A 24,219-nucleotide genomic window follows, 5' to 3' on the forward strand; every position below is an offset into this window, starting at 1 on the left:
AGCCCAGAGACCCTCCTTCACCCCTGATCAAGAGCTTTGAGAAGCGGGGGCACGGGGGGAGGGAGGGCAGGCCTGTCACCATGTGTACAGCTCTCCCATGTATTCCAGTCCCACCTTCCTCCTCCCCACTCCTCCCACCAGAGTGCCATTTGGAGGGAGCAATGGAGGATTTTGGGTTTCCCCCCCCCACACACACACCCTCTTCCCCAATCCACCTGTTCCATGTCTGCTGCATCAACCAGTCATTCAGCCTTTCTCCCCTGTCCATTCCTCTAGAACGTGGTCTCGCTGGCTAACCCTGCCGCCTCTAGTGGCTGACCCCCCTACTCCATACCATGTTGCTCTTTTTCTTTTAGGTTTTATTTTGGGAGGGTAAACGTGGGGAATTTGCTTAAGCATTTTAACTTCATGCCACCCAGAGCTGGAATCCGTGCCTCGGGGACGGCCGCTCTGCCTAATCTCCGAGGGGTATGTGCGGATTTAGGAATCGTGTGCGGTCTGAGCCGGGATGTCTGCGCAGAGGGATCGCCTGGCTCCCTGCCCGCCAAAACCCTGCAAAACTCAGACTGTGTGCTCCGTCTCCCAGCGTGCTTCACAGATAAGATGTACTCGGAAACCACGTAAGATGTCTGAAAGGAGTCCTTAGCTGTATGCGGGGATTTTTTAACGGTGCAACCTGCCCTTTAGTTTTGTGACGCTATGTAAGCTATAAAAGCATTAAACATGTCCCATCGCTCCCATAGGAGAGAGCATCCTTTCCATTGCTTGTCTTCCATGTTTAAATATTATCTTCGGGTTGCACCCTTAAAGCTCGGTCTCTTGGTGTCCTGTTCTGCCTCTTCATGACTACGTTAAGAAACACATCTGGTATTTATCTTGCTGCCGGGATGGATGACGCTGCCCTTCGGACGTGCTTTAAAGAGACTGCCTTATTTAATGACAGGAGCCCCGCACACTTCTTCCCGCAGCCACCTCTTTACCCTGCTCCGCTCTGTCGGCTGCCGAGAGGATGTTCTCCGAACCCTGCCGATCTCTCGCTTTTCCCTGGGGGGGGGACAGGGACCTCTTGAATGTGAATGTTTTTTGGACTCTCGGACGATGAGTAGCGAGTTTATTCTCCAGCAGACCCCTTGACCGGTTACGATGTAGTTATACAGAAGGTTTTGTTACGAGGCTGTAGTAGTTCTGTAGCGATGTGCAGCCATATACTTCCTTTTAATTGGCGTTATTGAACCGTAACGCGCCCCCCGGGCAGATCCCTTACAGACTGGCTAGTTGGTACTAACTTATTCCCATGCACTGCTGTATTTCCAGTCCACTCAATGGTCCTGGTGGCCAGAAGGCGCGTAGAATTGCCCCGAGCCGTGTGGAATTAACCTGTGCTGTTTAGGCGACCGGTAAAAAAATGTTTTTTCAACGTATTCCTAACACAATAAATCTCTCTAGAAACGGCTTAGTATTTTTTTATATATATACAGATTGCGTAGTCCCAGGGGCTTTCTGGTCCTGTGCAAGGTGTGGGCCAGTAACTGGAGACGGGGGGCCACTGACCTGATAGGTAGCGGAGGGGGACGCTCCCAGCCGGTCTCTGCGGACACGGTACTTGCTTGGCGCTTTCACTTATTTATTGCGTTATTTTGCCGTTAGTGCCCCCTGCGGGTTACAGCCCGTGAGGGCTGCTTTTTGGTGGGGAACGCGTTGTCTCGTGTATGGATCTTTAGTGTAATCGGAACTGCGCCCCCCCCCCCAGCGCGCTCTTACGACAGGTTTAATCCGACGGTTGCTTTGCATCCGAGGATCAAACACAGCCACATGTTTGCCTTTGTTCTAGAGCCTTGCCTGCTACGGGAGACTGTACCCATAAGGACCCTATAGGTACCTATAAGGACAGCACTTCACTCAAGCCAACAAAGTTTAGACTGACACCATTCCCTTCTGACCTCGATCCGATCGTTCCCCCCCCCCGTCTAACCTCTCCCGCTAACCCCCTTCTAATCTAACCAAACAGCCAGGACTGCAAAATAAAGCAACGCGTTGGGTGAAACTGCAAGCTACCTGCCCCGTTAACCCTTTCCTGCTGTGAGCTAAGTTTAACCCCTTCAGTGTGAGGTGTACTTCGTTGTCGGCCGTGTCCTGCGATACACTGGAGTGTAGGCCTACCCCGGGCAGGGAAAATGGCTTTGTTTCCATTCTATCCCCCGTTCCTCCATGCTTTTTTTTTTTTTTTTTGTAAATGGTTTGGTTTCACCTCTGTGTATAGAATCGAACGCTCTCTCCTGTCCAGGCCGTGTCATAAGAAATGTTACCCCTGTAATAAACATATTGTGCTTTTTTTCTGTACAGATAAAACGGGAAGGTTTAATAAAAAAAACAAAACTATTGCTCTTGTGCTTTTGCTTGTTTACGTGGAATTCTGCCTCTGCCACGGGGTAGGTGCCAGATTTGGGGCTTCTGGATGAAGAGCTGGAGTACGCTGTCTGCTGAAAGCCTCTGGACCTGGCAAACCGGGCTTCTGCCTGTGTTAAGGTTTGTACGAAGCCCTGCATACAAATGCTCGTTGGTTTGTGTAGGGCTAGCATATAGCGCAGCACTGTACATGTGCCCTGTTTCAGATGCCCATATTTCTTTATGGCAAGCCATTTTTTTTTTAGATGTTCTATTGGGCTCCTGCTAGTGACGTGGGCTGCTACCCCTTGTGATGGGCATTATCATTATGGGCTATGTCCTGATGCCCTTTATCCAGACTGCCATGGTGGAGGGGGAGGTTGGCGTGTACCGCATAACGTGGCCCTTCTGCACTGTGTTTTTGGATACCGTATGGCATGTTGTGTACTGGTGCTGGTTGCCTCTGTGCCGTGGCATCATCTGGCTCTGGATTTTATATGCTGAGGCATGGGTTCTAAGGAGGTGGTTGTGGGGTGGTAAGATATACCTTGCGCCTCCTTATCCCCGTATAGTTCGTTTTACCCTACGATATCACATAAAAGCACGACACGTGTGAGCCTGGAGGCTAGAACTATAAGCCCGCTACTGCCCTAAAGGCGGGGCCACCAAAACACGCTCTTCCGGCACGACGTCACCGATAACTGGTATATGCCTCCTCCAACATGGCGTCTGCCTCCTTTTATCTTCCGATTGGTTACTGTAAGCCGAGCCCTCCCCTCGCCGCAAACGCGATTGGCTTGATGATGACCATGTGCGCAACCCAAACACAGGGAAGGGCGGGGCGCCAACGCACCTTCTGATTGGCTGAGTTAGTAGGCTGCGCGCTGACGTAACGGGTCCGGCGCGCCCTGCACAGGTCACGGCGACAAGTGAGAGAAGCAGAAGGGACCGGAAGCCGAGAGGTCAGAGGTCACCTATCGGGGGGCACCACCTCCGGGATCGGCTACAATAGGGTCAGTCACCCGCGGGACTTTCCATAATGGAGTCAGACAGCTCTAGGGCGCGTCATATACTGTGTGTAATAATATTATGTCACCTCTGCGACAAAGTCTAATGACAGCCTGACACTTCTAGCATTGTCTTGCACATCTAGGACTGTCTCGGTGATAGAGGTCTGGCACCTCTAGGACTGTTGGGTAATAATTTAAAAGAGTAGAAGTAAGCAGTGTCAGGATGCTCGGGATCTGTATAGCGTGGAGGGTAATAAACTTCGCACTGGGCTCTACTCTCCGTCACAATGTATGTTATGATATATCATATACGTTATATATACGTTATATGTACGGTAAACGTCACGTGCGCGCTCATCGGGCTCTGCTGTCGTTATACTCTATTAAGTCTTATCGCCGTAGCAAGTCGCAGAACTTTCCCGTCAGCAGGAACCTTCGGTTGCTATGGTTATAGGACCACCTTTATATCTCTGTGTCCGTTGGCTCGTAGTGACGTCACTCTCACCTTCCCAGCACTTTACCTTGGAGGGTCTCGCGGAGTCATCGGCTGCATGAGGCGGAGGTGGCTCGTGTTATGTGGCCCCCGGACCCCGTCTGTCCTCGGGGGGGGCCGCCGTTGTTGAAGGGGGCTGCTGCTTGGCTCGGTTTGGGGCCATCAGCAAGGACCTTGTGGAAGATTCTAAGCCCTGCGTCTTTCTCACTTTCAGCACTTCTGGCCCTTGGCACAATGCACGCCCGTTTGCTGTCGGACCTCTGCGGCCCTCTGCGGAGACATGGTTGGCGCTGCGTTTGCCCCCCTCAACGTGCATCATCCACAGAGGTGCAGCCGCTGCCGCCTCGCGCCCAGGTGGTCATCTGCGGAGGAGGGATAATGGGTGCGTCCGTGGCTTATCACTTGGCCAAGATGGGCTGGCAAGACGTCCTGTTACTGGAGCAAGGAAGGTGAGCCTAATATTGCTTCGATCCGAGATGGGTGAGCCTAGCACGAGTCAGTAGTGGGCGAAAAACGGGCCGAGTACTCTTATCCTACTGCTATGTAATGATCAGAATGGGGCTACGCTCCACGATGGCCCGGTGTGACCCAATGGATTTGCCGCATGCCATTGGAAGGTGAGGATCTGATGTCATTGTGATGGTGTTTTATGACCCTGTGATGCGATGAGGGAGCAGCAGCCTGTCCGTTTCTGGGGGCTGCTGTCCAGGATCGCTGGGAATGTAATGTTCCCGATACCACCATACGTTATGAACGGCAGATCCCTGTGAGTTAGCCCTGCATAATGTATAGGTAACGAGGAGCACTTTGTAAGCCCTGCCTGGTGATTGAGCTATGCATTGGGAAGGGCTAGTGCGGCTCTTCCTGCAGGTGAAGCTCTGTGGGGTTTGCCCTTGATAATGCATGGTGATATCAGGGACGTTAGCCCGTATGCACGTGTTGTTGCCGTTAGGCACTCTGGGGACCTTGTTGGTTGCTTGCCATTTGGTTTCTTTTGCTTGCAGGTTGGGTGCCGGCTCCACGCGGTTTTGTGCCGGCATGGTGAGCACCGTAAAGCACATATCTATTGAGACGGAGATGGCCGACTATTCCAATAAACTTTATCAACAGTTAGAACAAGAGACGGGGGTCCCAACAGGTGAGTCGATGCCCCCTCCCCCTTAGTAATACAGAGAACAGGTTACTGGCACTGCCTCCGGGTGTCAAATGAACACGTGTGAGGGAATCGTGCGAGGGCGAAGCTTCGCTTTCATGGAACGGTTCCCGTGACCCGCTTCCTAACAGATTCAGCCCCGGCTTTCTGTTAACCCCTTGAGTGCTAGAGAAACACAAAAGCCTTGGGTCATGCGGCAGGCAATGAAAATGTTTCCCTGACTATCTCTCCCACAGGCTACACGAGGAGTGGGTCCATCTCACTGGCCCAGACGCAGGACCGACTCGTATCGCTGAAGCGCATGGTGTCTAGGTTGAGGTGAGGTAGGGCTTTGGTGGGCTCTGTGTCGTTGGGGTATCAGGGCGTTTAGTTGCCATAAACGAGCACTGCGTGATGCCTTTGCCCCCCCCCCCCTCCCAAAAATCTGTCCAATAGGATGAAGGGGATTCCCTGTGAGATCATTACGCCGAAGCAGGTGGGTGAGCTTCACCCCCTGATAAACATACATGACCTGGTCGGGGCCATGTATGTTCCCGAAGATGCCGTGGTGTCCACAGCCGACGTGACCCTCGCGCTCGTAGCCTCCGCACAGAGTAAAGGTGAGCGAATTTGTCAGTTGGCCAAAAAAAATGCCAAATATTATTTCTTTTTTAGAAGTAGTTTTTATTGGAGATTTTTTTCTTAAATGTGACATTCTTCCTATCAGGGGTTCAGGTGCATGAACATACCAGCGTCAACCATGTGCTGGTGGAGAAGGGGCACGTGTTTGGCGTGGACACGGATCGGGGGCAGGTGGACTGCGAGTATTTTGTGAACTGCGCCGGGCAGGTGAGAGGGGGCCGGGTGCCCAGTAACAGAATGCTAATTTCTTAATTATTATTTGTTCAGCCATTTTTGTTTTAACTAATTATAAGCCTCCTAATGACGCAGGATTTGGGGCTTTGGTCCCGTGTGACGTGTGTGAGTTACTCTCTGCACGCTGTTGTCTGGCTGCATGTACACCATTAATGTATGTTCTGGACACGGGATCCCGCGAGATGTCCCGCCAGTCAGCAGTGTTCTTGGTTTCTTTGCAGTGGGCTTATGAGCTGGGTCAGTCCAACGAGGAGCCGGTCAGCATTCCTCTGCATGCCTGCGAACACTTCTACCTCCAGACCCGTCCGCTGCGGCCCCTGCTACAGGACAGCACACCCAGTACGTGCCCCAAGTACCCCGCTCTCCCGCAGTAACTGAGCGTTGTCTCTTCGTTGACATGTTATTATATGTTCTATACGTCATGTCGTACTTTTCACAGCTGTGGTGGATCCTGATGGGAGAATTTATATCCGGAGCTGGCAAGGAGGGATCCTATCTGGTGGCTTTGAGAAGAATCCCAAACCCATCTTCACTGAAGGCCGCAATCAGCTAGAGATTCAGAACTTGCAAGAGGACTGGGACCACTTTGGTATTGATTTCTAATGTGCAGAATATGATTGGGATGCTCAGGGCCGGAGAGTAAATGACCCTAAAAAAATATGTCATGGGTGGCGGGAAGTGAAGCCGCAGTCCTGGTCGGAAGTGCTGGAGCGTCGGGGAGGGGGCCGATCGCTGAGATATTGAATGTGACCTACGCGTGGCAGAACATGGGGTCGTGCCTTCTGCTGTCAGAGCTGATCTTGGGTTCCTCTCTAGAGCCTCTGCTGACTGCGTTGTTGCGCCGGATGCCGTCTCTGGAAGCCCTGGAGATCCTGCGTCTGGTGAACTGCCCGGAGTCTTTTACCCCAGACATGCGCTGCGTGATGGGGGAGAGTCCCAACCTGCTGCGGTACTTCACCCTCGCGGGCATGAATTCCCAGGGCTGCTCTCTGGGAGGGGGAGCTGGCAAGTGAGTACCTGTTACCCGCCGTACCAACTGCGCGCCTTCCAGACGGACCTCTTCTCTGTATCTACGGCGTATAGGAGGAGCCCCAAATACTGACACGTGTTTCTTGTGATATCTGTGCGTTTCCAGTAACGGGAGTTAAAGGGTAAGAAAGCGTAAGTGGACGTTAAATGCTCCCTCTGCTCTTCCTGTCCAGGTTCCTTGCGGAGTGGATGGTGCATGGCTACCCTCAAGACAACGTGTGGCCCTTGGACATAAAGCGTTTCGGAGCCCTACAGAGCAGCCGGACGTTCCTGAGACACCGAGTCATGGAGGTTATGCGTAAGCGAGACTGTTGGTGATGAGGCGATCGTTGGTTGTTGTTTTATTTGTTCTTTGGGGGGGGGGGGGGAAGTTGGTTACTATGATGAGCCCGGGAAGTGCGTGTGCTCAGGGCATAGAAAGGATCCAGACGTGGCTGAAATAGCAAGCTAATACACACATCACATGATTTTATATGTCGATAAGCGGCTTTGTGGGGGTCTTTGGGTATCATGATGATAAGGGCACGAAGTCTTCTTTCTCGTAGTCTGCATGCAGTGTTTGTGCTCCTCATACCTTTTGATGTTTGTAGTTGTCTGAATGTTGCACGATATTTTGCCATAAAGGTCCCTCTCCATTACCTTTTAACCCTTGCAGCCCTGATCTACGACCTGAAGGTACCACGCTGGGACTTCCAGACGGGTCGGCAGCTGCGCACCTCGCCCCTTTATGACCGCCTCGATACCCAAGGCGCCCGGTGGATGGAGAAACATGGCTTCGAGAGGGCAAAGTACTTCGTGCCCCCTGGTAAAGGTTAGTTACAATCTACGAGGGTTTACATGGGAACGTGAACAAGCACAAAGTGCACGGTTAGCTCCGGTGCCAACGCGCCATACTTACTGGATCCTCTCACCCTTAGACCTTCTGGCGCTTGATCAGAGCAAGACGTTCTACAAGCCCGACTGGTTTGACATTGTGGGGTCGGAGGTGAAGTGCTGTAAGGAGGCTGTCTGCGTTATCGACATGTCATCCTTCACAAAGTTTGAGATCAGCGTGAGTCCGGATCTCCCCTTTCATCCCTCCGTGTTTGCACCCCTGGCCCCCTCCGGCCGGTCCCTTGCCTGCCCCCGTTCTCAGGGTATGTTCTGTCTCTCGCAGTCTCCTGGAGACCAGGCTCTAGACACCCTGCAGTACCTTTTCTCCAATGACCTGGATGTGCCGGTGGGACACATCGTTCACACGGGAATGCTGAACGAAAGGGGAGGCTATGAGAACGACTGCAGTATCGTCCGGCTCAACAAACGCCGGTACGCTCGCCCACTCGCTTTCTGCGGCGTTAGACGTGTTGAGCCCACTCAGCCCCTGTCCTGCGGGTGACCTCTACTTTTTCTTGCAGCTTCTTCATGATCTCCCCCACAGATCAGCAGGTCCACTGCTGGTCCTGGCTGCGGCAGAACATGCCCGGTGACAGCGATCTGGTATTGGAGGACGTCACCTGGAAGTATACGGGTATGTGTGGGGGAGAGAGGTCTGTAGCGAGGTGGGAGTTAGTGCCGGGGTGCATCGTGTGCTGTTTCTTTCCCTGCAGCTCTAAACCTGATCGGGCCGCGGGCCGTGGATGTGCTGTCGGAGTTATCTTACGCCCCTATGACGCCAGAACACTTCCCATCTTTATTCTGCAAGGTGAGTCATTCTATTTGGAGCGGTGCTTATTCCTCCTCATTCCCCTGCAGTCTGGTGTGTGAGTATATAGATATATATACATATATATATATATATATATATATATATATATATATATATATATATATATATATATATATATATATACACATACATTTCCCCTTGCTTTAGCCCTTAACCCCTTCCATTGCAGGAGATGAGTGTGGGCTACGCCAATGGGATCCGAGTGATGAGTATGACCCACACAGGAGAGCCGGGCTTCACCTTGTACATTCCCATTGAGGTGAGTCAAGCTGCTGCCCCTGCGCTGCATTAATAATAATCTTACAGCTCGGTGCAGAGTCTCTGGGTGACGGCTGACTTTGCGCTCTATAGATGGTTTGGTAAAGCGTAACTTGCGTGTCTTTTACTGGAATGGTTTGGCCCTTTGGTTGTGTGTTTCGCTGCCGGGAGCGTATCAGTACATGCGCAATGTCCTCGGCCAACCTGGGGGCTTCCCGACGCTTTCTTGTACTTCTTCACCTTTAGTACGCGCTGCACGTCTACAATGAGCTGATGAATGTGGGGCAGAAGTACGGCATCCGCAACGCAGGCTACTACGCGCTGAGGAGTCTGCGCATCGAGAAGTTCTTTGCCTTCTGGGGTCAGGACCTGGATGCCTTCACCACCCCTCTGGAGTGCGGGAGGGAATTTCGGGTGAAACTAGACAAGGTACAATGGACTCCTTGGCCTGTCCAAGATGAGTGGTGCATGTTCACGGTCATGGGAAGCACGGCTAGAAGCCATACATGTATGCATATGCTCATATCAGAGCCAGATGTATGGAATAGCCTGTATAACTGCCCCCTCTTTACTGCCAGGGCTACGACTTCATAGGCCGGGAAGCCTTGCTGCGGCAGCGCGAGGACGGAGTGCTCAAGCGGTTCACCATGTTCATACTAGAGGACCATGACACGGACCTGGACCTCTGGCCCTGGTGGGGAGAGCCAATTTACCGCAACGGGGAGCATGTGGGCAAGACCAGCAGCAGCGCCTACAGCTACACCCTGGGCAGACACGTGTGCCTGGGCTTTGTCCACAGCCAGCAGCCGGTCACCCCGGACTTCATCAACCGGGGAGATTACGAGATAGAGATCGCCGGCCAGCGGTTCCAGGCCAAAGCCAAGCTGTACCCCTTCAGCTCCCTGTTTACCCAGCGCCGCCGCAAGGAGGATCTGGAGTTGGGGTATTAAGGAGTTGGAGGAGGAAATGGGCAGAACTCTGGCACTTACGGGACATCAGGAGGGGATGTGCTGTCAGAGGGGGCATTGGGGGCTCCCGGTCACCGGGATCGTGCCCATTGGATGCATGGATTGAAAAACCCCAAAATCAAATGGGAAAGTGCAATGAATGTAAGAAGGGCTACGTTTACTAAGAGCCTCAAACTCTAATAACTCTTATAGTCCGCTTTTCATGGTTTAGTAGACACAGTCCTGACGTTTGCCCAGAACAGTAAAGCGTTTATGCATTTTATACTCGGGGAGCAAGTCCTTTGTGGCAGAGCGAAGCTGCGCAGGGGCGCAGACACCTGGGGCTTCTAACCCCTCGTAGAACATAAGATTTGCCAAACCCCGTTACCCGAGACCCCCTCGGACCCTCTTCTCTCTGCTGCTTAGGAATGGGTTTTCGTGTCTCTGTAGGTAGGGACCCCGGGGGCCACAGGGAGGGCTCTAGCCCCCAAAGCAGACGGGCGACATAGTCCAGCATACAGTGCAGTATTACAGCATTTAGGGCACGAGGTCCCCGAGGTACCCCACGTGGGGGTGTCCCTGCTGCCAACTACACAGCGCAGGAGTGTTTTATACAATCCTTTTTATTGTTACTGTATATAAATAACAATAAAATAACTCCAAAGGCTTTTTGTCTTGTAATGCTGCGCAGCCCAAATGGTTGTGGATCTCAGGACTGGGGACTATGCGACAGGGCAGAGCTTACCGTTTATCTGGCGGGGGTCTGTGATGAGATGATGGTGGTCTTTAGGTAGTAAGGTCCCTTATGTTTTGGGGTATGTTCTACGGGGGGGGGCGCGCCGGTCTCTGTAAATGGCGGCTTGTGTCGGGTTAATCTGAGGTCTGTTATTTCTGGAGAGGAGACGCATGCAGCGCCGCATCCCGTGCACCCGACAACAAATCGCCCTCTCCTCCCTGTTCATCCAACAAGCCCATCTTTGTGTGGGTCTCGGAGCCTGGCTGCACACGGTGATCTCCAACGCAGCCAGCCGCCGGCGACTCAGTAACCCTTCCTGGGCTTGGGGCTAGCAGCGCATGCACAGAAGTCATAGCAGCGCAATATTCAGTTTTCCCAGCAACTATTATTACTCAGCGGTCCGTGCAGAGCCAGACCACAAGGCTTGATGAGCCGTGCAAACGAGAGAAAGCTGGGACGGTCACCGCGAGCTTCCGTCCAGAAGCCCAGCGAGCGGACAGGTTGAAGCTGCTGCGGCTCCTCTTTATGCACCGGAGGTTTTGGCCGCGGCATCACCGGATCACCCAGCTTTCTCAGCGGCTCTCGGCCCCCCGCCCGGCCAGCGGGTACTCGTTACCTTCATGATTTGCTGCAGCAGAGATTCCTGTAAACATCGTACAGGCCGGCCCCAGCGTCTGTACAGAGTAAACATGTTTATTTACCAGACTGCCAGCCGTTTATTCAAAGCAGAACAAATTAGCACAGAAATGCGACGCCGAGACGCATTCCTTCGCTGCGGTTCTACGGATTCAGCCAAATCGCTTACCGGGCCCCCCGAACGCCTTAACCTACCCGGGGCGCGCACTCGGACCTTCGGCCCCCCGCGGGCCGTGCCCGCTTCGCTCAGAACGGGTATTGGGATACGAAGATGGTGAGAGAAAAGACGTGTCTGCCCAGCGCTCCGTGGGGGGACATCTCTGCCATTTCCACGTCCAGCTGCAGCTCTGCGGGGCCACTGAGCGAGCGCTCCAGGACCAGCTCTCCGCGGTGGCCGCCGGCTGGCCGCACCAGTAATCCCCGCTGACTTCTGCCCCTGACGATGGAGAAGCGCTGGCTGCTGCCCAACGACTTCTGGGCGCTCATGGTGAACAAGACCCTCGGGACGGGAAGCTGCGACTGCAACGCGAGGTAGTGGAAGGAGATGGAATGGGGGGCGTCCGTGCAGCTGCTGCTCCCCATGGGACACGGGGTCCGCTCGCACTTTCTGCATGGAGAGACGAGAGGAAACGGTAACGGCGCGAGGGGCCGAGCGGGAGCCGTCTCGGGAAACACGCACGGGTGGCAGGGGCGGCACTCACCGGGCCGACGTCTTGATGTAGCTCGTGTTCTGCCGGGGTCTGGGGCACTCCGGGTCGACGCAAACAAACCCCCCAAACAGGTTAACGCATTTCTCCGGCCCGGCGCAAGGAGGCTGCTCCGCCAGACACTCGTCTACGTCTGCAAAAGAGTGCGGCGGCGTGAGTGCGGGGACCGCCGGGGGCTTCAGAGCGCGGCGTGCGGGCCGGAGACTCACCTTTACAGCTATTCTGCTCCGGCTCCGGGACATAGCCCTGCGGACACACGCATCGGTACGAGCCCGGGGTATTCACGCACTCGTGGACGCAGATTCTGGAACCGGCCCGGCGGCTCTGGAACAGACTGCATTCATCCACGTCTGGGGGACAGAGCGAGGGGGTTACGGGGGGGACAGAGCGAGAGGGCGTTACGGGGGGGGCAGAGTGAGGGCGTTACGGTGGCAGAGCGAAAGGGGGTTACGGGGGGGCAGAACAAGGCGGTTACAGGGGGGACAGAGGGAGGGGGGTTACGGGGGGGCAGAACGAGGGAGTTACAGGGGGGGCAGAGCGAGAGGGGGATACGGGGGGGACAGAGTGAGAGGGGGTTACGGGGGGACAGAGGGAGGGGGGTTAGTAGGGGCAGAGAGCGGCTGACGAGAACGTGTCTGTGTAATGCGGTTTATATCATGTATTTGAATGCCGCGGTGCCTCACGCATCATGTGTTATGATGTCATTCTCACCCTGGCACAGGGCGCCGGGCTGGATCAGGTAGCCGGGATCGCAGGTACAGCGCTGGACACCGGGGAGCGAGGAGCATTTCGCCGGGCGAAGGGAAGAGCTGTTTGTTGCGGGAGACGGTTCTGCTGCCGCCGCTGCTGGAAGAGAGAGACGTTCTCGTCACACGCCGTGGCCCCCGGGGCATTATGATAACGGCCCCCGTCACAGCTGGAGGAGGGGACGGCCAGTCCCGGTTTATCACTAAATGAGGAGACCCGCCGGCCGGCTCCATCCGTGTGCCGTCTAAAACTGAGATGCAATATAATGACATCAAACCTGGCGCTGATGTCATCACGGGCAGCGGGGCGCGTAAAACGCATCACCTCCCCAGAAGCGCGCTGCGGGAAGGACGGCGTACCTGCGCAGGCGGCCGGCTCCCCGCTCCACGTCCGGTTGCCCAGGCAGGTCCGTGTCTCGGAGCCCAGAAGCTGGAAGCCGGGGTCACACGCGACGTGGATCTCATGCCCAGCTTTTGTTTTTCCTCCCAGTATGCGCCCGTGACGGGGGGGCTTTACACGAGGACAGCTCTCTGCAATGAAATAACCACATTCCGGGGTAAGTAGATTACTGGCCCCAGTAACTATGACATCACGGGGGCAGAGACGATTCATTGTTGGTAACAGAAGCTCCGGCTGTATCTGGAGGGGCATCTACCTGCGCGGGGGGCTGCCGCTCCCTACCTGCGGGGTCTCCTTTGGTCAGGAGGTCTCTCAGCCGAGTGAGTCTCCGGTTCAGGGTTTTCAGCCCCCGCTGGTTGGACGTTTCGTGCTCCGTGAGAAGTTTCTGAAGCTGCCGCAGGGTTTTCAGAGCCTCTCTCTGCTCCAAACAGCTCTGCGGATACAAACGCAACCTCACCCGAGTGCCACTCACCTCCTGCCACTTATTCCGAGCGCCACTCACCTCCTGCCCCTCACTCCGCGTGCCACTCTTCTCCTGCCCCTCACTCCGAGTGCCACTCTTCTCCTGCCCCTCACTCCGAGTGCCACTCTTCTCCTGCCCCTCACTCCGAGTGCCACTCTTCTCCTGCCCCTCACCCGAGTGCCACTCACCTCCTGCCACTTACTCCGAGTGCCACTCTTCTCCTGTCCCTCACCCCGAGTCCCACTTACCTCCTACTCTTCACACCAAGTCTCACTCACCTCCTGACCCAAAGCGACATCCATCAGCTGAAGGGAGAGGCTCAGCAGGAGTAATGTCTGCAGCATTGTGAGAGCGCCCCTGAAATAAAGCCCCCGGACGGTGAGTGCGTGTGCTTGTGTAAGTGTGAGAGAGTGTATGTGAGTGTGAGTGTTACAGCTCCACTAATGTCTCAAACCACGCAGCCTCTGCTCTCCGAGACAGGGTTCTCTGTAACCCCGAGTTGGGAATTTTACAACAAATTCCATTTTTTAACTCATTTAAAAATTTTCCCACTAAGAAAGTAAATAAAATCGGATCTCACCAATCCGCTCCGCGCCGTGTGTCCCGAGCCAATCGCACGCAGTCCCTGCAGCGCAGGCGGCCAGAGGCTGAGATGTCGCTTGGTGCGCGTCCTGATCTGATGTGACTACGATACCCGTCCCAACCTCCACGCGGGGGCCGATCCCTCCGTACCCTCCCCGACCAGGCGGAGTCAGGGGAAGCAGGCACCCCAGGCGGGGCTACGGGCACCGCTCCCCCCCCCCCTCCATACAGGAAAAAAACATCGCCCCCCCCATACAGGATAAAACCACCACTCACCCCCTCCATACAGAAGAAAACCACCACTCACCCCCTCCATACAGGAGAAAACCACCACTTACCCCCCCCCCCATACAGGAAAAAAACATCGCCACCCCCCCATACAGGAGAAAACCACCGCTCCCCCCCCCCATACAGAAGAAAACCACCCCTCTCCCCCTCCATACCGGATAAAACCACCACTCCCCCCCCATACAGGAGAAAACCACCACTCACCCCCCCATACAGGAGAAAACCACCACTCACCCCCTCCATACAGGAGAAAAACATCGCCCCCCCCCCCCCCATACAGGAGAAAACCACCCCTCTCCCCCTCCATACCGGATAAAACCACCGCTCCCCCCCTCCATACAGGAGAAAACCACCACTCACCCCCCCCCCCCATACAGGAGAAAACCACCACTCACCCCCCCCCCCATACAGGAGAAAACCACCACTCACCCCCCCCCCCCATACAGGAGAAAACCACCACTCACCCGGCATGAGGGAAAGGTTATTCACATCCCTGTTTCACGTACAGTAATGTCTGCAGCATAGTGAGAGCTCCCCTGAAATAAAGCCCCCGGACAGTGAGTGCGTGTGCTTGTTTAAGTGTGAGTGAGTGTTATAGCTCCACTAATGTCGCAAACCATGCAGCCTCTGCTTTCTGTACGTGAAAGGTTATTCACGTATCACCTGCTGTGGCTGTGGCGTTGAGCTGTGGTCATGCGCAGCGCATGACCACAGCTCAACGCCACAGCCACAGCAGGTGATATGTATCACTCCGTGACAGACCATTAAAGCAGAAATATCACGCAGCGAGTCAGCCGGCGCCATGTTTCAGAGGGGGCCGCTGTGGGGTCATACAGTCCCTTTCCTCCTCTCTGGGGCCACAGTGCCAGTCCGCGGGCAGGTACAGTGTTGCCCCCTGCAGCGCATGTCATGTATGACCTCGCAGAAGTTACCCCGTGACGCCTGCCACATACTGCAGGGGGCAGCACATCCCGCCATCCCCTTCTCATCCCATTCTCTGACCCTCTTCCTCAGTGGGGCCACATGTTCCCTACCGGGGCGACATCTCCTGCCCCCTCCTACTCTTCTCAGGGGCCACATTCCCTGCCCCGCCCCTCCTCACTGGCTAGTCAGAAGCATGGACCGCGACCATCGCAAATCCCCTGGTAGGGGTCACATCACCACCCCCTAGTGGGGCCCCATCACGTGACCCGGCCTTGCCGTACTTGACGTTGCATCAGCCGGCGTTTCCCACACTGCCTCCTCGTTTCTGACTGACAACCGTACCGACCAACCAGACACTGGGACTTGGCCCCGCGGGCCAATCGCTCAGCCGGTGGGTGGGACATATACCCATCTGCAGCTTGCGCTTAGCGCGTGTGTTACGGTAGAGACTCGAGGCAGTTGCGGCAGTGGGGTAGGTTATTGGCAGGTGGCTGCGGTACTGGAGTTTGCAGGGTGTGCGAGGGGTCTGTTCTGCGTTAGATACCCTAGGTGGGGCATTAGGGCTGTCACTGCGTTATGGGGGTAATTCTTAGATACCCCGTGTGGGGGCATTACTGTATTGGATACCATAGAGGAAAGGAGGGGTCGCTGTGGTGTAAGAGACCCCGGCTAGTGCAGTAGGGGTCCCGTTGTGTTGGGTAAGATAGCCCTGGGGGTGGTAGAATCTCTGTAGTCTGGTAATATTATTATGTAGCACCATCATATTCCACAGCGCTGCACAATTAACCCCGGGCCCACACCTGCTCCTTTCTGCCCCCCAAAGGTCACGGAGTCACCATGAACACAGCGATGACGGCTCGCGAGGTCCGGCAGAAGTTCATCGACTTCTTTAAGGATAACGGCCACTCGTACGTCCACTCATCCGCCACCGTGCCGCTGGACGACCCCACACTGCTCTTCGCCAACGCAGGCATGAATCAGGTGAGTGCGCTTTACCCGGCGGCTGAGTGCCTGGCGCTTTACCCGGCGGCTGAGTGCCTGGCGCTTTACCCGGCGGCTGAGTGCCTGGCGCTTTACCCGGCGGCGGCAGATAAGCGAGCGATAGGCCGTCGTGGTCAGCTCTGCTTACTCGGCGCAGGCATGCACCATGGTGGTTCCGGGGCTGCGTTATCTGGAAGTGAAATGGCCGCTCTCCTCTCTCTCCTCAGTTTAAGCCGATCTTTCTCAATACGATCGATCCGTCTCACCCCATGGCAAAGCTCACCCGCGCAGCCAACACGCAGAAGTGCATCCGCGCAGGAGGCAAACACAACGATCTCGACGACGTGGGCAAGGATGTCTACCATCACACCTTCTTCGAGATGCTTGGGTCCTGGTCCTTCGGAGATTACTTCAAGGTGAGGCGGGCTGGCAGTTGTGGCTGTTTGGGGGATGCTGCGCATGTTCGGCAGTTTAATGAGCCGAGGTTTGTTGTTGAGCAGGAGTTGGCGTGTAAGCTGGCGCTGGATCTACTCACCAAGGAGTTCGGCATTGATATCGAGCGACTGTACGTCACCTACTTCGGGGGAAACGAGGCGGCTGGACTGGATCCTGACTTGGAGTGTAAAGGGATTTGGCTGAGCCTGGGGTATGTGCCAGACGTGTGTGGTGTGTGTGTGCGCGTTGCGTGTGCGTGTTAATGCGATGCTCTTCCGCTATGTCTCTGACCCCCAGAAGGGCCCGCGTTGGCCGGTTATAGTTGCCGGTCCCCCCGTCCACCCACAACATTTTCTTTCAGGCTTCCAGAGAGCCGCATTCTACCAGGAAGCATGAAGGATAATTTCTGGGAGATGGGGGACACCGGCCCTTGTGGCCCCTGCAGCGAAATACACTTCGACCGTATCGGAGGCCGAGATGCTGCCCATCTGGTGAATATGGACGACCCCGACGTGCTGGAGATCTGGAACCTGGTGTTCATCCAGTATAACCGGTAAGGAGAGGCGGCCGAGCCCCGGCTTTACCCGCGTCAGTGCCCGGTGACGTGATTACGGTCTCTGCCCGGACGGCGGCCGCCCCGGTAACGTTTCTCCTCGTTGGCTTCTAGAGAATCTGACGGAAGCCTGAAACCTCTGCCTAAGAAGAGCATCGACACGGGGATGGGGCTGGAGAGGCTGGTGTCCGTCCTGCAGAACAAGATGTCCAACTACGACACGGACCTGTTCGTTCCGTACTTTGAAGCCATTCAGAAGGTAGCGTGTTGATGGTGTGTTTCAGGACGGGTTTGCTGGTGGGCAGCGAGCGTTTGCTGGTGGGCAGCGAGCGTTTGCTGGTGGGCAGCGAGCGTTTGCTGGTGGGCAGCGAGCGTTTGCTGGTGGGCAGGGAGCGTCTGCTGGTGGGCAGCGTGCGTCTGCTGGTGGGCAGGGAGCGTCTGCTGGTTGGCAGGGAGCGTCTGCTGGTGGGCAGGGAGCGTTTGTTGGTGGGCAGGGGAGCGTTTGCTGGTGGGCAGGGAGCGTTTGCTGGTGGGCAGGGAGCGTTTGCTGGTGGGCAGGGAGCGTTTGCTGGTGGGCAGGGAGCGTCTGCTGGTGGGCAGCGAGTGTTTGCTGGTTGGCAGGGAGCGTTTGCTGGTGGGCAGCGAGCGTTTGCTGGTGGGCAGCGAGCGTTTGCTGGTGGGCAGCGAGCGTCTGCTGGTGGGCAGCGAGCGTCTGCTGGTGGGCAGCGAGCGTCTGCTGGTGGGCAGGGGAGCGTCTGCTGGTGGGCAGGGAGCGTCTGCTGGTGGGCAGGGAGCGTCTGCCGGTGGGCAGGGGAGCGTCTGCCGGTGGGCAGGGGAGCGTTTGCCGGTGGGCAGGGGAGCGTTTGCCGGTGGGCAGGGGAGCGTTTGCCGGTGGGCAGGGGAGCGTTTGCCGGTGGGCAGGGGAGCGTTTGCCGGTGGGCAGGGGAGCGTTTGCCGGTGGGCAGGGGAGCGTTTGCCGGTGGGCAGGGAGCGTTTGCCGGTGGGCAGGGGAGCGTCTGCTGGTGGGCAGGGGAGCGTCTGCTGGTGGGCAGGGAGCGTCTGCTGGTGGGCAGGGAGCGTCTGCTGGTGGGCAGGGAGCGTTTGCCGGTGGGCAGGGGAGCGTTTGCCGGTGGGCAGGGGAGCGTTTGCCGGTGGGCAGGGGAGCGTTTGCCGGTGGGCAGGGGAGCGTTTGCCGGTGGGCAGGGGAGCGTTTGCTGGTGGGCAGGGGAGCGTTTGCTGGTGGGCAGGGAGCGTTTGCTGGTGGGCAGGGAGCGTTTGCTGGTGGGCAGGGAGCGTTTGCTGGTGGGCAGGGAGCGTTTGCTGGTGGGCAGGGAGCGTTTGCTGGTGGGCAGGGGAGCGTTTGCTGGTGGGCAGGGAGCGTTTGCTGGTGGGCAGGGAGCGTTTGCTGGTGGGCAGGGGAGCGTTTGCTGGTGGGCAGGGAGCGTTTGCTGGTGGGCAGGGAGCGTTTGCTGGTGGGGTGGAGGGAGGCCGGTCGGGAGGACCTTTGCTCCCCGTCGGGATTGCTGAACGATTGGCGGAGAGCCCAGGGTTTTAAGGTCATTCGTCTCGGGGAAGAGGAGGGCGCCTCCTGCTGGTAAATCCCGTGCTTTGCCTCCTTAAACAGGGCACCGGCGCCCGGCCCTATTCTGGAAAGGTTGGCGCAGACGATGTAGATGGCATTGATATGGCGTACAGAGTGCTGGCAGACCATGCCCGGACCATCACCGTGGCGCTTGCTGACGGAGGGAGGCCAGACAACACGGGGCGAGGGTAAGAGCGGCTTCGCCGTACGTGCCCCGCGCGGGGCCGTCGGGAGCGGTTGCCTGGCACTAATGGCTGCGTTTGTAGGTATGTGCTTCGGCGGATTCTTCGGCGGGCGGTGAGGTACGCGCACGAGAAGCTCAACGCAGCCAAGGGCTTTTTCTCCACGCTGGTCGATGTGGTGGTCGAGTCGCTGGTAAGTTGTCGTCACGCTGTATTGTATGTACACTCGTATGTTGTGAGTTTGGTGGCGTGTTTGTTGCAGCATCGAGCTCTTGGTTGCACCGTTTAGTCGGCCGGCATCTGCGTGTCCCGCGGGTTCTGGGATTTCGTACCATAAGGGTTGTTTGGGTTTGTAATGTTTGGCATTTATTGGGGTCTCTCCTGCGTAGGGGGATGCTTTCCCTGAGCTAAAGAAAGACCCAGATATGGTGAAGGATATTATCAACGACGAGGAGAATCAGTTCCTGAAAACCTTAAACAGGGGGCGCCGCATCCTCGACCGCAAGATCCACAGCCTGGGAGACAACAAGATCATTCCTGGTGAGGGAATGTGTTATAAGGGATCCTTCCGAGTGAGGGAAACGGATCACCAGATCTCATGGACTGGGGGGGGGCGTGTTACCAGATCACATTGTGTGTGTGGGGGGTGTTACCAGATCACATTGAGTGTGTGTGTTACCAGATCACATTGAGTGTGTGTGTTACCAGATCACATTGAGTGTGTGTGTGTGTGGGGGGGTGTTACCAGATCACATTGAGTGAGTGTGTGTGTGTGTGGGGGGGTGTTACCAGATCACATTAAGTGTGTGTGTTACCAGATCACATTAAGTGTGTGTGTTACCAGATCACATTGAGTGTGTGTGTGTGGGGGGGGGGTGTTACCAGATCACATTGAGTGTGTGTGTGTGGGGGGGGTGTTACCAGATCACATTGTGTGTGTGTGTTACCAGATCACATTGAGTGTGTGTGTTACCAGATCACATTGAGTGTGTGTGTGTGTGGGGGGGGGTGTTACCAGATCACATTGAGTGAGTGTGTGTGTGGGGGGGGGGGGTGTTACCAGATCACATTGAGTGTGTGTGTTACCAGATCACATTGAGTGTGTGTGTGTGGGGGGGGTGTTACCAGATCACATTGAGTGTGTGTGTGTGGGGGGGGTGTTACCAGATCACATTGTGTGTGTGTGTGTGTGTGGTGTTACCAGATCACAGTGTGTGTGTGTGTGTGTGTGTGGTGTTACCAGATCACAGTGTGTGTGTGTGTGTGTGTGGTGTTACCAGATCACAGTGTGTGTGTGTGTGTGTGTGTGGTGTTACCAGATCACAGTGTGTGTGTGTGTGTGGTGTTACCAGATGTTACCCTTTGGCCCTGATGTAGTTGTAGGCTTGGGTAGGAAGTGGTCCTCTTCACTGTGAAGCTTCTCCCTGCAGGTGACACCGCGTGGCTGCTGTATGACACCTATGGGTTCCCGGTGGATCTGACCGGTCTCATTGCTGAAGAGCGGGGTCTTCGTGTCGATATGGACAGCTTTGAAGAGGAAAGAAAAGCGGCTCAGGTCGGAATCTCCTGTTCTCTGCAGATGTTTAATACCAGCAGGGGGTGAAAGTTATTGTCCCGGGGGGTTAATGATCAGGCTGCTTATCGTAACGCATTCTGATTATGACTGCCTCCTCCTGGTGCGTTTTCGTGCGGCCGCTGTTACCCCACCCCACCCCTTCTGCCCCATCCGGACAGGAGATTGAGCACCCTAGAGTGCTGCCGGGGAGATAAGCCTCGTCAGAATATACCCCGCACGCTGCCCACGGGTTAGATGGAGCATCTTTGTTTCTCTTTTCTGGGAACGCGGTTATGGGTTCGTTTCCCCCGCTTTCCTCCAATCGCATCCGTAGCTTCACGCCCCGCTCGCTTTCTCTCCGCTCCGCAGCTGAAGTCTCAGGGGAAGGGCTCTGGAGACGAGGACCTTCTAATGCTCGACATCTATGCGATCGAGGAGCTGCGCGCTCGAGGTTTAGAGTCAACGGATGACTCTGCAAAGTACCAGTACACGTCCAACACGGATGGAGTTTATGGTGAGAACGCGTGATGCATGTATGTTACATCCTCTTATTCCTCCTGATATCCCGAGGCCATGAGGGGCAGAAACCCCGATCATTCTACATGCTGAGGGGTTGAATAACTCCTTGTGACTCCGGGGCGGTAGGAGGGTCCCGTTAAAGATCTGTTTTTGGGGGCTTCATGCAGTTTGGATGAGTCTTTGGAGTAGTCTTTCCTCTGGCGGATACTGGGTGAGGTTGGGCTGATGCGCAGACATTGTTTTATTTTCTTGTAGGATTTGAACGTTTGGTGGCAACGGTGAAAGCGATACGCAGGGAGAAGACCTTCGTGGAGGAAGCCACCACGGGGCAGGAGTGCGGGCTGGTGCTGGACAAGACCTGCTTTTATGCGGAGCAAGGCGGGCAGACGTACGACGAGGGATACATGGTCCGAGAAGATGACAGCAGTGAGGATGTGAGTCTCCCCTTGAGTCTAGAACGTGTTCCGTTTCCTGGCAGTCTCTCCCTGAGCCTATTCTTTACCCCAAATGCGTCTTAAATGTTACAGAAATCCGAGTTCACGGTGAGAAACACGCAGGTCCGCGGAGGGTACGTGCTACACGTCGGCACCCTGTACGGCAGCCTGAGAGTTGGAGACAAAGTGCACCTGTATGTGGATGAGGTGAGTGTCGAGGGCTTCAAATGGCGAGACCACCCGGGATCTGATGTACTTACACTGAAGGGAGGACGAGGCTGATGGAAGCGTCTCCTCGCGGTGGGTTTTGCAGAAGTCCGCACGTTGGGTTAACGCTGACAGCCCTCTGTCCTTCTTCTAGTCGAGGCGCCGTCCTGTGATGAGCAATCACACAGCCACCCACATTCTGAACTTCGCTCTGCGCTCCGTCCTCGGGGAGGCCGATCAGAGGGGCTCCTTAGTTGCCCCCGACAGACTAAGATTTGACTTCACAGCTAAGGGTGCGATGAGCACCCAGGAGATCCGCAAAACGGAGGAGATAGCAAACCAGTTAATTCAGGAGAACAAGGTGAGCGCACGGCCCTCTCCGGCCCTGGCCTGCGAGCCCATCTACCCTTTGCGGTCACTGATCGGTGTGTTTGTGTGCAGGTTGTGTACTCCTTGGACTGCCCGCTTGCCGAGGCCAAGGCTATCCAGGGCCTGCGTGCCGTGTTTGACGAGACGTATCCTGACCCTGTACGCGTCGTGTCGGTGGGAATCCCTGTGGAGACTCTGATTGCCGACCCCTCCGGTCCTGCCGGTTCTGTGACATCGGTGGAGTTCTGCGGAGGAACGTGAGTGAACCCTATATATATATATATATATATATATATATAATATATTTTATATTACTCCTATACCGAGCGTAGCGAGCCGGTACCTCTCGGCTGCCGCTGACTTTTAACCATTCGTGGCGCTGTCACTCTCCAGACACCTGCAGAATTCCGGCCACGCCGGTACGTTTGTCATCGTCACAGAAGAGGCCATTGCCAAAGGGATCCGTAGGATTGTGGCTGTCACCGGGGCCGAGGCGGTTAAGGTGAGTATTTCCGCACGCTACAGGAGCCCCGCTACGATCGCTCTGGGAATGGCTACCCGCTAACCCCGATCCTGTATCGCAGGCTGTGCGCAAACAGGAGGCTCTGAAGGCTGCGCTCTCCACATTGGAGGGCAAAGTGAAGCAGCAGACTTCCCCCAACAAGGACGTGCAGAAAGAAATAGCAGATCTCAGCGAGGTACAGGCGCGGGGGATGTACCGGTGATGGGCCGGTGCGTGCTCTTATTAACGGGGGCTTCTTCTTTCAGACTCTGGCCACAGCCGTCATCTCTCAGTGGCAAAAGGATGAGCTCAGAGAGCAGCTAAAAACCTTGAAGAAAGCCATGGACGATCTGGACCGTGCCAGCAAAGCCGATATTCAGAAACGGGTAAGTGATATCACGGAGTTTTCTGGATATATATACAGGGTTGTATTTATTACTCATACGCAGTAAATTCACAGACCTAATAATAATAATATTTTATGTGGTTGTGTTTGATTTTGTCAGGTCTTGGAAAAGACCAAACAGCTGATTGAAAACAACCCCAACCAGCCGCTGCTTGTCCTAGAGATGGAGAGTGGAGCTTCTGCCAAGGTACTGCGCAGACACGAGCCACCGCGGGGCTGCTTGATTGGAAGGGTCACCCCGAGCGTGGCTGCAGCACCAGTCTCCAGAGCTGCCTCGCAGCACTTTGCATGTCGGGTTTCATCTCCAAGACGTCTTCTGATCTATCGCTCTTCTTTTTGTTTTTTTTAAACAGGCTGTGAACGAATCCCTGAAACTCCTGAAGTCTCAGTCGCCAAACACTGCAGCCATTATCTTTACTGTAGATAACGATGCCGGGAAGATTACGTGTTTGTGTCAGGTGCCTCAGGTAATAGGCTCATCTCTTTGAATTCTCATGTCTTTTCTGAGTTCTACTAAAAGGCATTTATTAGACTTATGGGCTTGCCAAGCAGCGAGCTTTCTGGGGCTTCTTTAACGTGCGTTGTGTCGATTTGCAGGGAGCGGCAGATAAGGGTCTCAAGGCCAGCGAATGGGTGCAGCAGGTATGTGAATTGATGGATGGAAAAGGAGGAGGGAAGGACACGTCTGCTCAGGCCACGGGAAAGAATGTAGGCTGTCTCTCCGAGGTGCTGAGGCTGGCTGAAGACTTTGCTAAACTTAAACTGTCTATGAAGAACTGAATGTCAGATACTCATCTCCACATCAACCCCACTCACCACCTCCAGTAATATAAAGCAGGGCTTCCGTCCAGCAGTGAAGGGGTTGATTCCGTGGATCTCTTGTTTCACGCATGGTAGTCAAATGCTGCTTTGGCAGACCAGATTCTTCCAATACATGGAGTGTGACTACTTCCACTGGTTTACACCAGATTACACGCGTCTCTAGAAATGTGACGGATACATTGAGCCGAATCCATCCCTCCTATTGGGACATTGCAAAAATCAGCCCCATCCCCGCTCGAACCCGGCTCCCTCTGTTAAAATCTGTACCGCCGTCGCTGTTCGGGCTCAGTGCTAACATTCTAAGTATTGTATGTTGTAGAAAATCATTCATGTAAAATAAAAATCATGCAATGTC

The 24,219-nt window shown here is 55.4% G+C and overlaps 3 protein-coding genes across 3 annotated transcripts; 2 read left to right on the plus strand and 1 right to left on the minus strand.

Moving 5' to 3' along the window:
* The first annotated feature begins 4,227 nt into the window (after positions 1–4,227).
* Positions 4,228–9,838, plus strand: LOC149299346 (pyruvate dehydrogenase phosphatase regulatory subunit, mitochondrial-like). Its single transcript, XM_089486354.1, has 17 exons — positions 4,228–4,337; positions 4,893–5,026; positions 5,278–5,359; positions 5,477–5,640; positions 5,748–5,869; positions 6,118–6,235; positions 6,336–6,485; positions 6,713–6,905; positions 7,099–7,223; positions 7,581–7,736; positions 7,843–7,976; positions 8,082–8,230; positions 8,320–8,432; positions 8,512–8,606; positions 8,800–8,889; positions 9,135–9,317; positions 9,467–9,838. Exons 1-17 carry the CDS (start codon positions 4,267–4,269, stop codon positions 9,836–9,838), a joined length of 2,451 nt encoding a protein of 816 aa, XP_089342480.1. The 5' UTR covers positions 4,228–4,266.
* A 1,615-nt stretch (positions 9,839–11,453) lies between these two features.
* Positions 11,454–13,867, minus strand: LOC149299347 (fibulin-7-like). The gene is made up of 7 exons (XM_089486355.1): positions 13,802–13,867; positions 13,343–13,685; positions 13,021–13,191; positions 12,626–12,757; positions 12,124–12,264; positions 11,909–12,047; positions 11,454–11,814 (listed from the first exon to the last, which is right to left on the minus strand). The coding sequence occupies exons 1-7, from the start codon at positions 13,865–13,867 to the stop codon at positions 11,454–11,456; spliced, it is 1,353 nt and encodes a 450-aa protein (XP_089342481.1).
* A 2,287-nt stretch (positions 13,868–16,154) lies between these two features.
* On the plus strand, positions 16,155–23,822 carry LOC149299348 (alanine--tRNA ligase, cytoplasmic-like). The gene is made up of 20 exons (XM_089486440.1): positions 16,155–16,298; positions 16,526–16,714; positions 16,799–16,944; positions 17,095–17,286; positions 17,401–17,545; positions 18,911–19,056; positions 19,135–19,243; positions 19,440–19,590; positions 20,481–20,605; positions 20,975–21,119; positions 21,380–21,558; positions 21,652–21,765; positions 21,920–22,126; positions 22,207–22,391; positions 22,528–22,636; positions 22,719–22,832; positions 22,903–23,022; positions 23,143–23,229; positions 23,396–23,509; positions 23,640–23,822. The coding sequence occupies exons 1-20, from the start codon at positions 16,155–16,157 to the stop codon at positions 23,820–23,822; spliced, it is 2,904 nt and encodes a 967-aa protein (XP_089342566.1).
* The last annotated feature ends 397 nt before the right edge of the window (positions 23,823–24,219 follow it).

Source organism: Sceloporus occidentalis, unplaced genomic scaffold (assembly GCF_023333645.1).
Source record: "Sceloporus occidentalis isolate IW3139 unplaced genomic scaffold, rSceOcc1.0.p SCAF_29, whole genome shotgun sequence".
NCBI lineage: Eukaryota > Metazoa > Chordata > Lepidosauria > Squamata > Phrynosomatidae > Sceloporus > Sceloporus occidentalis.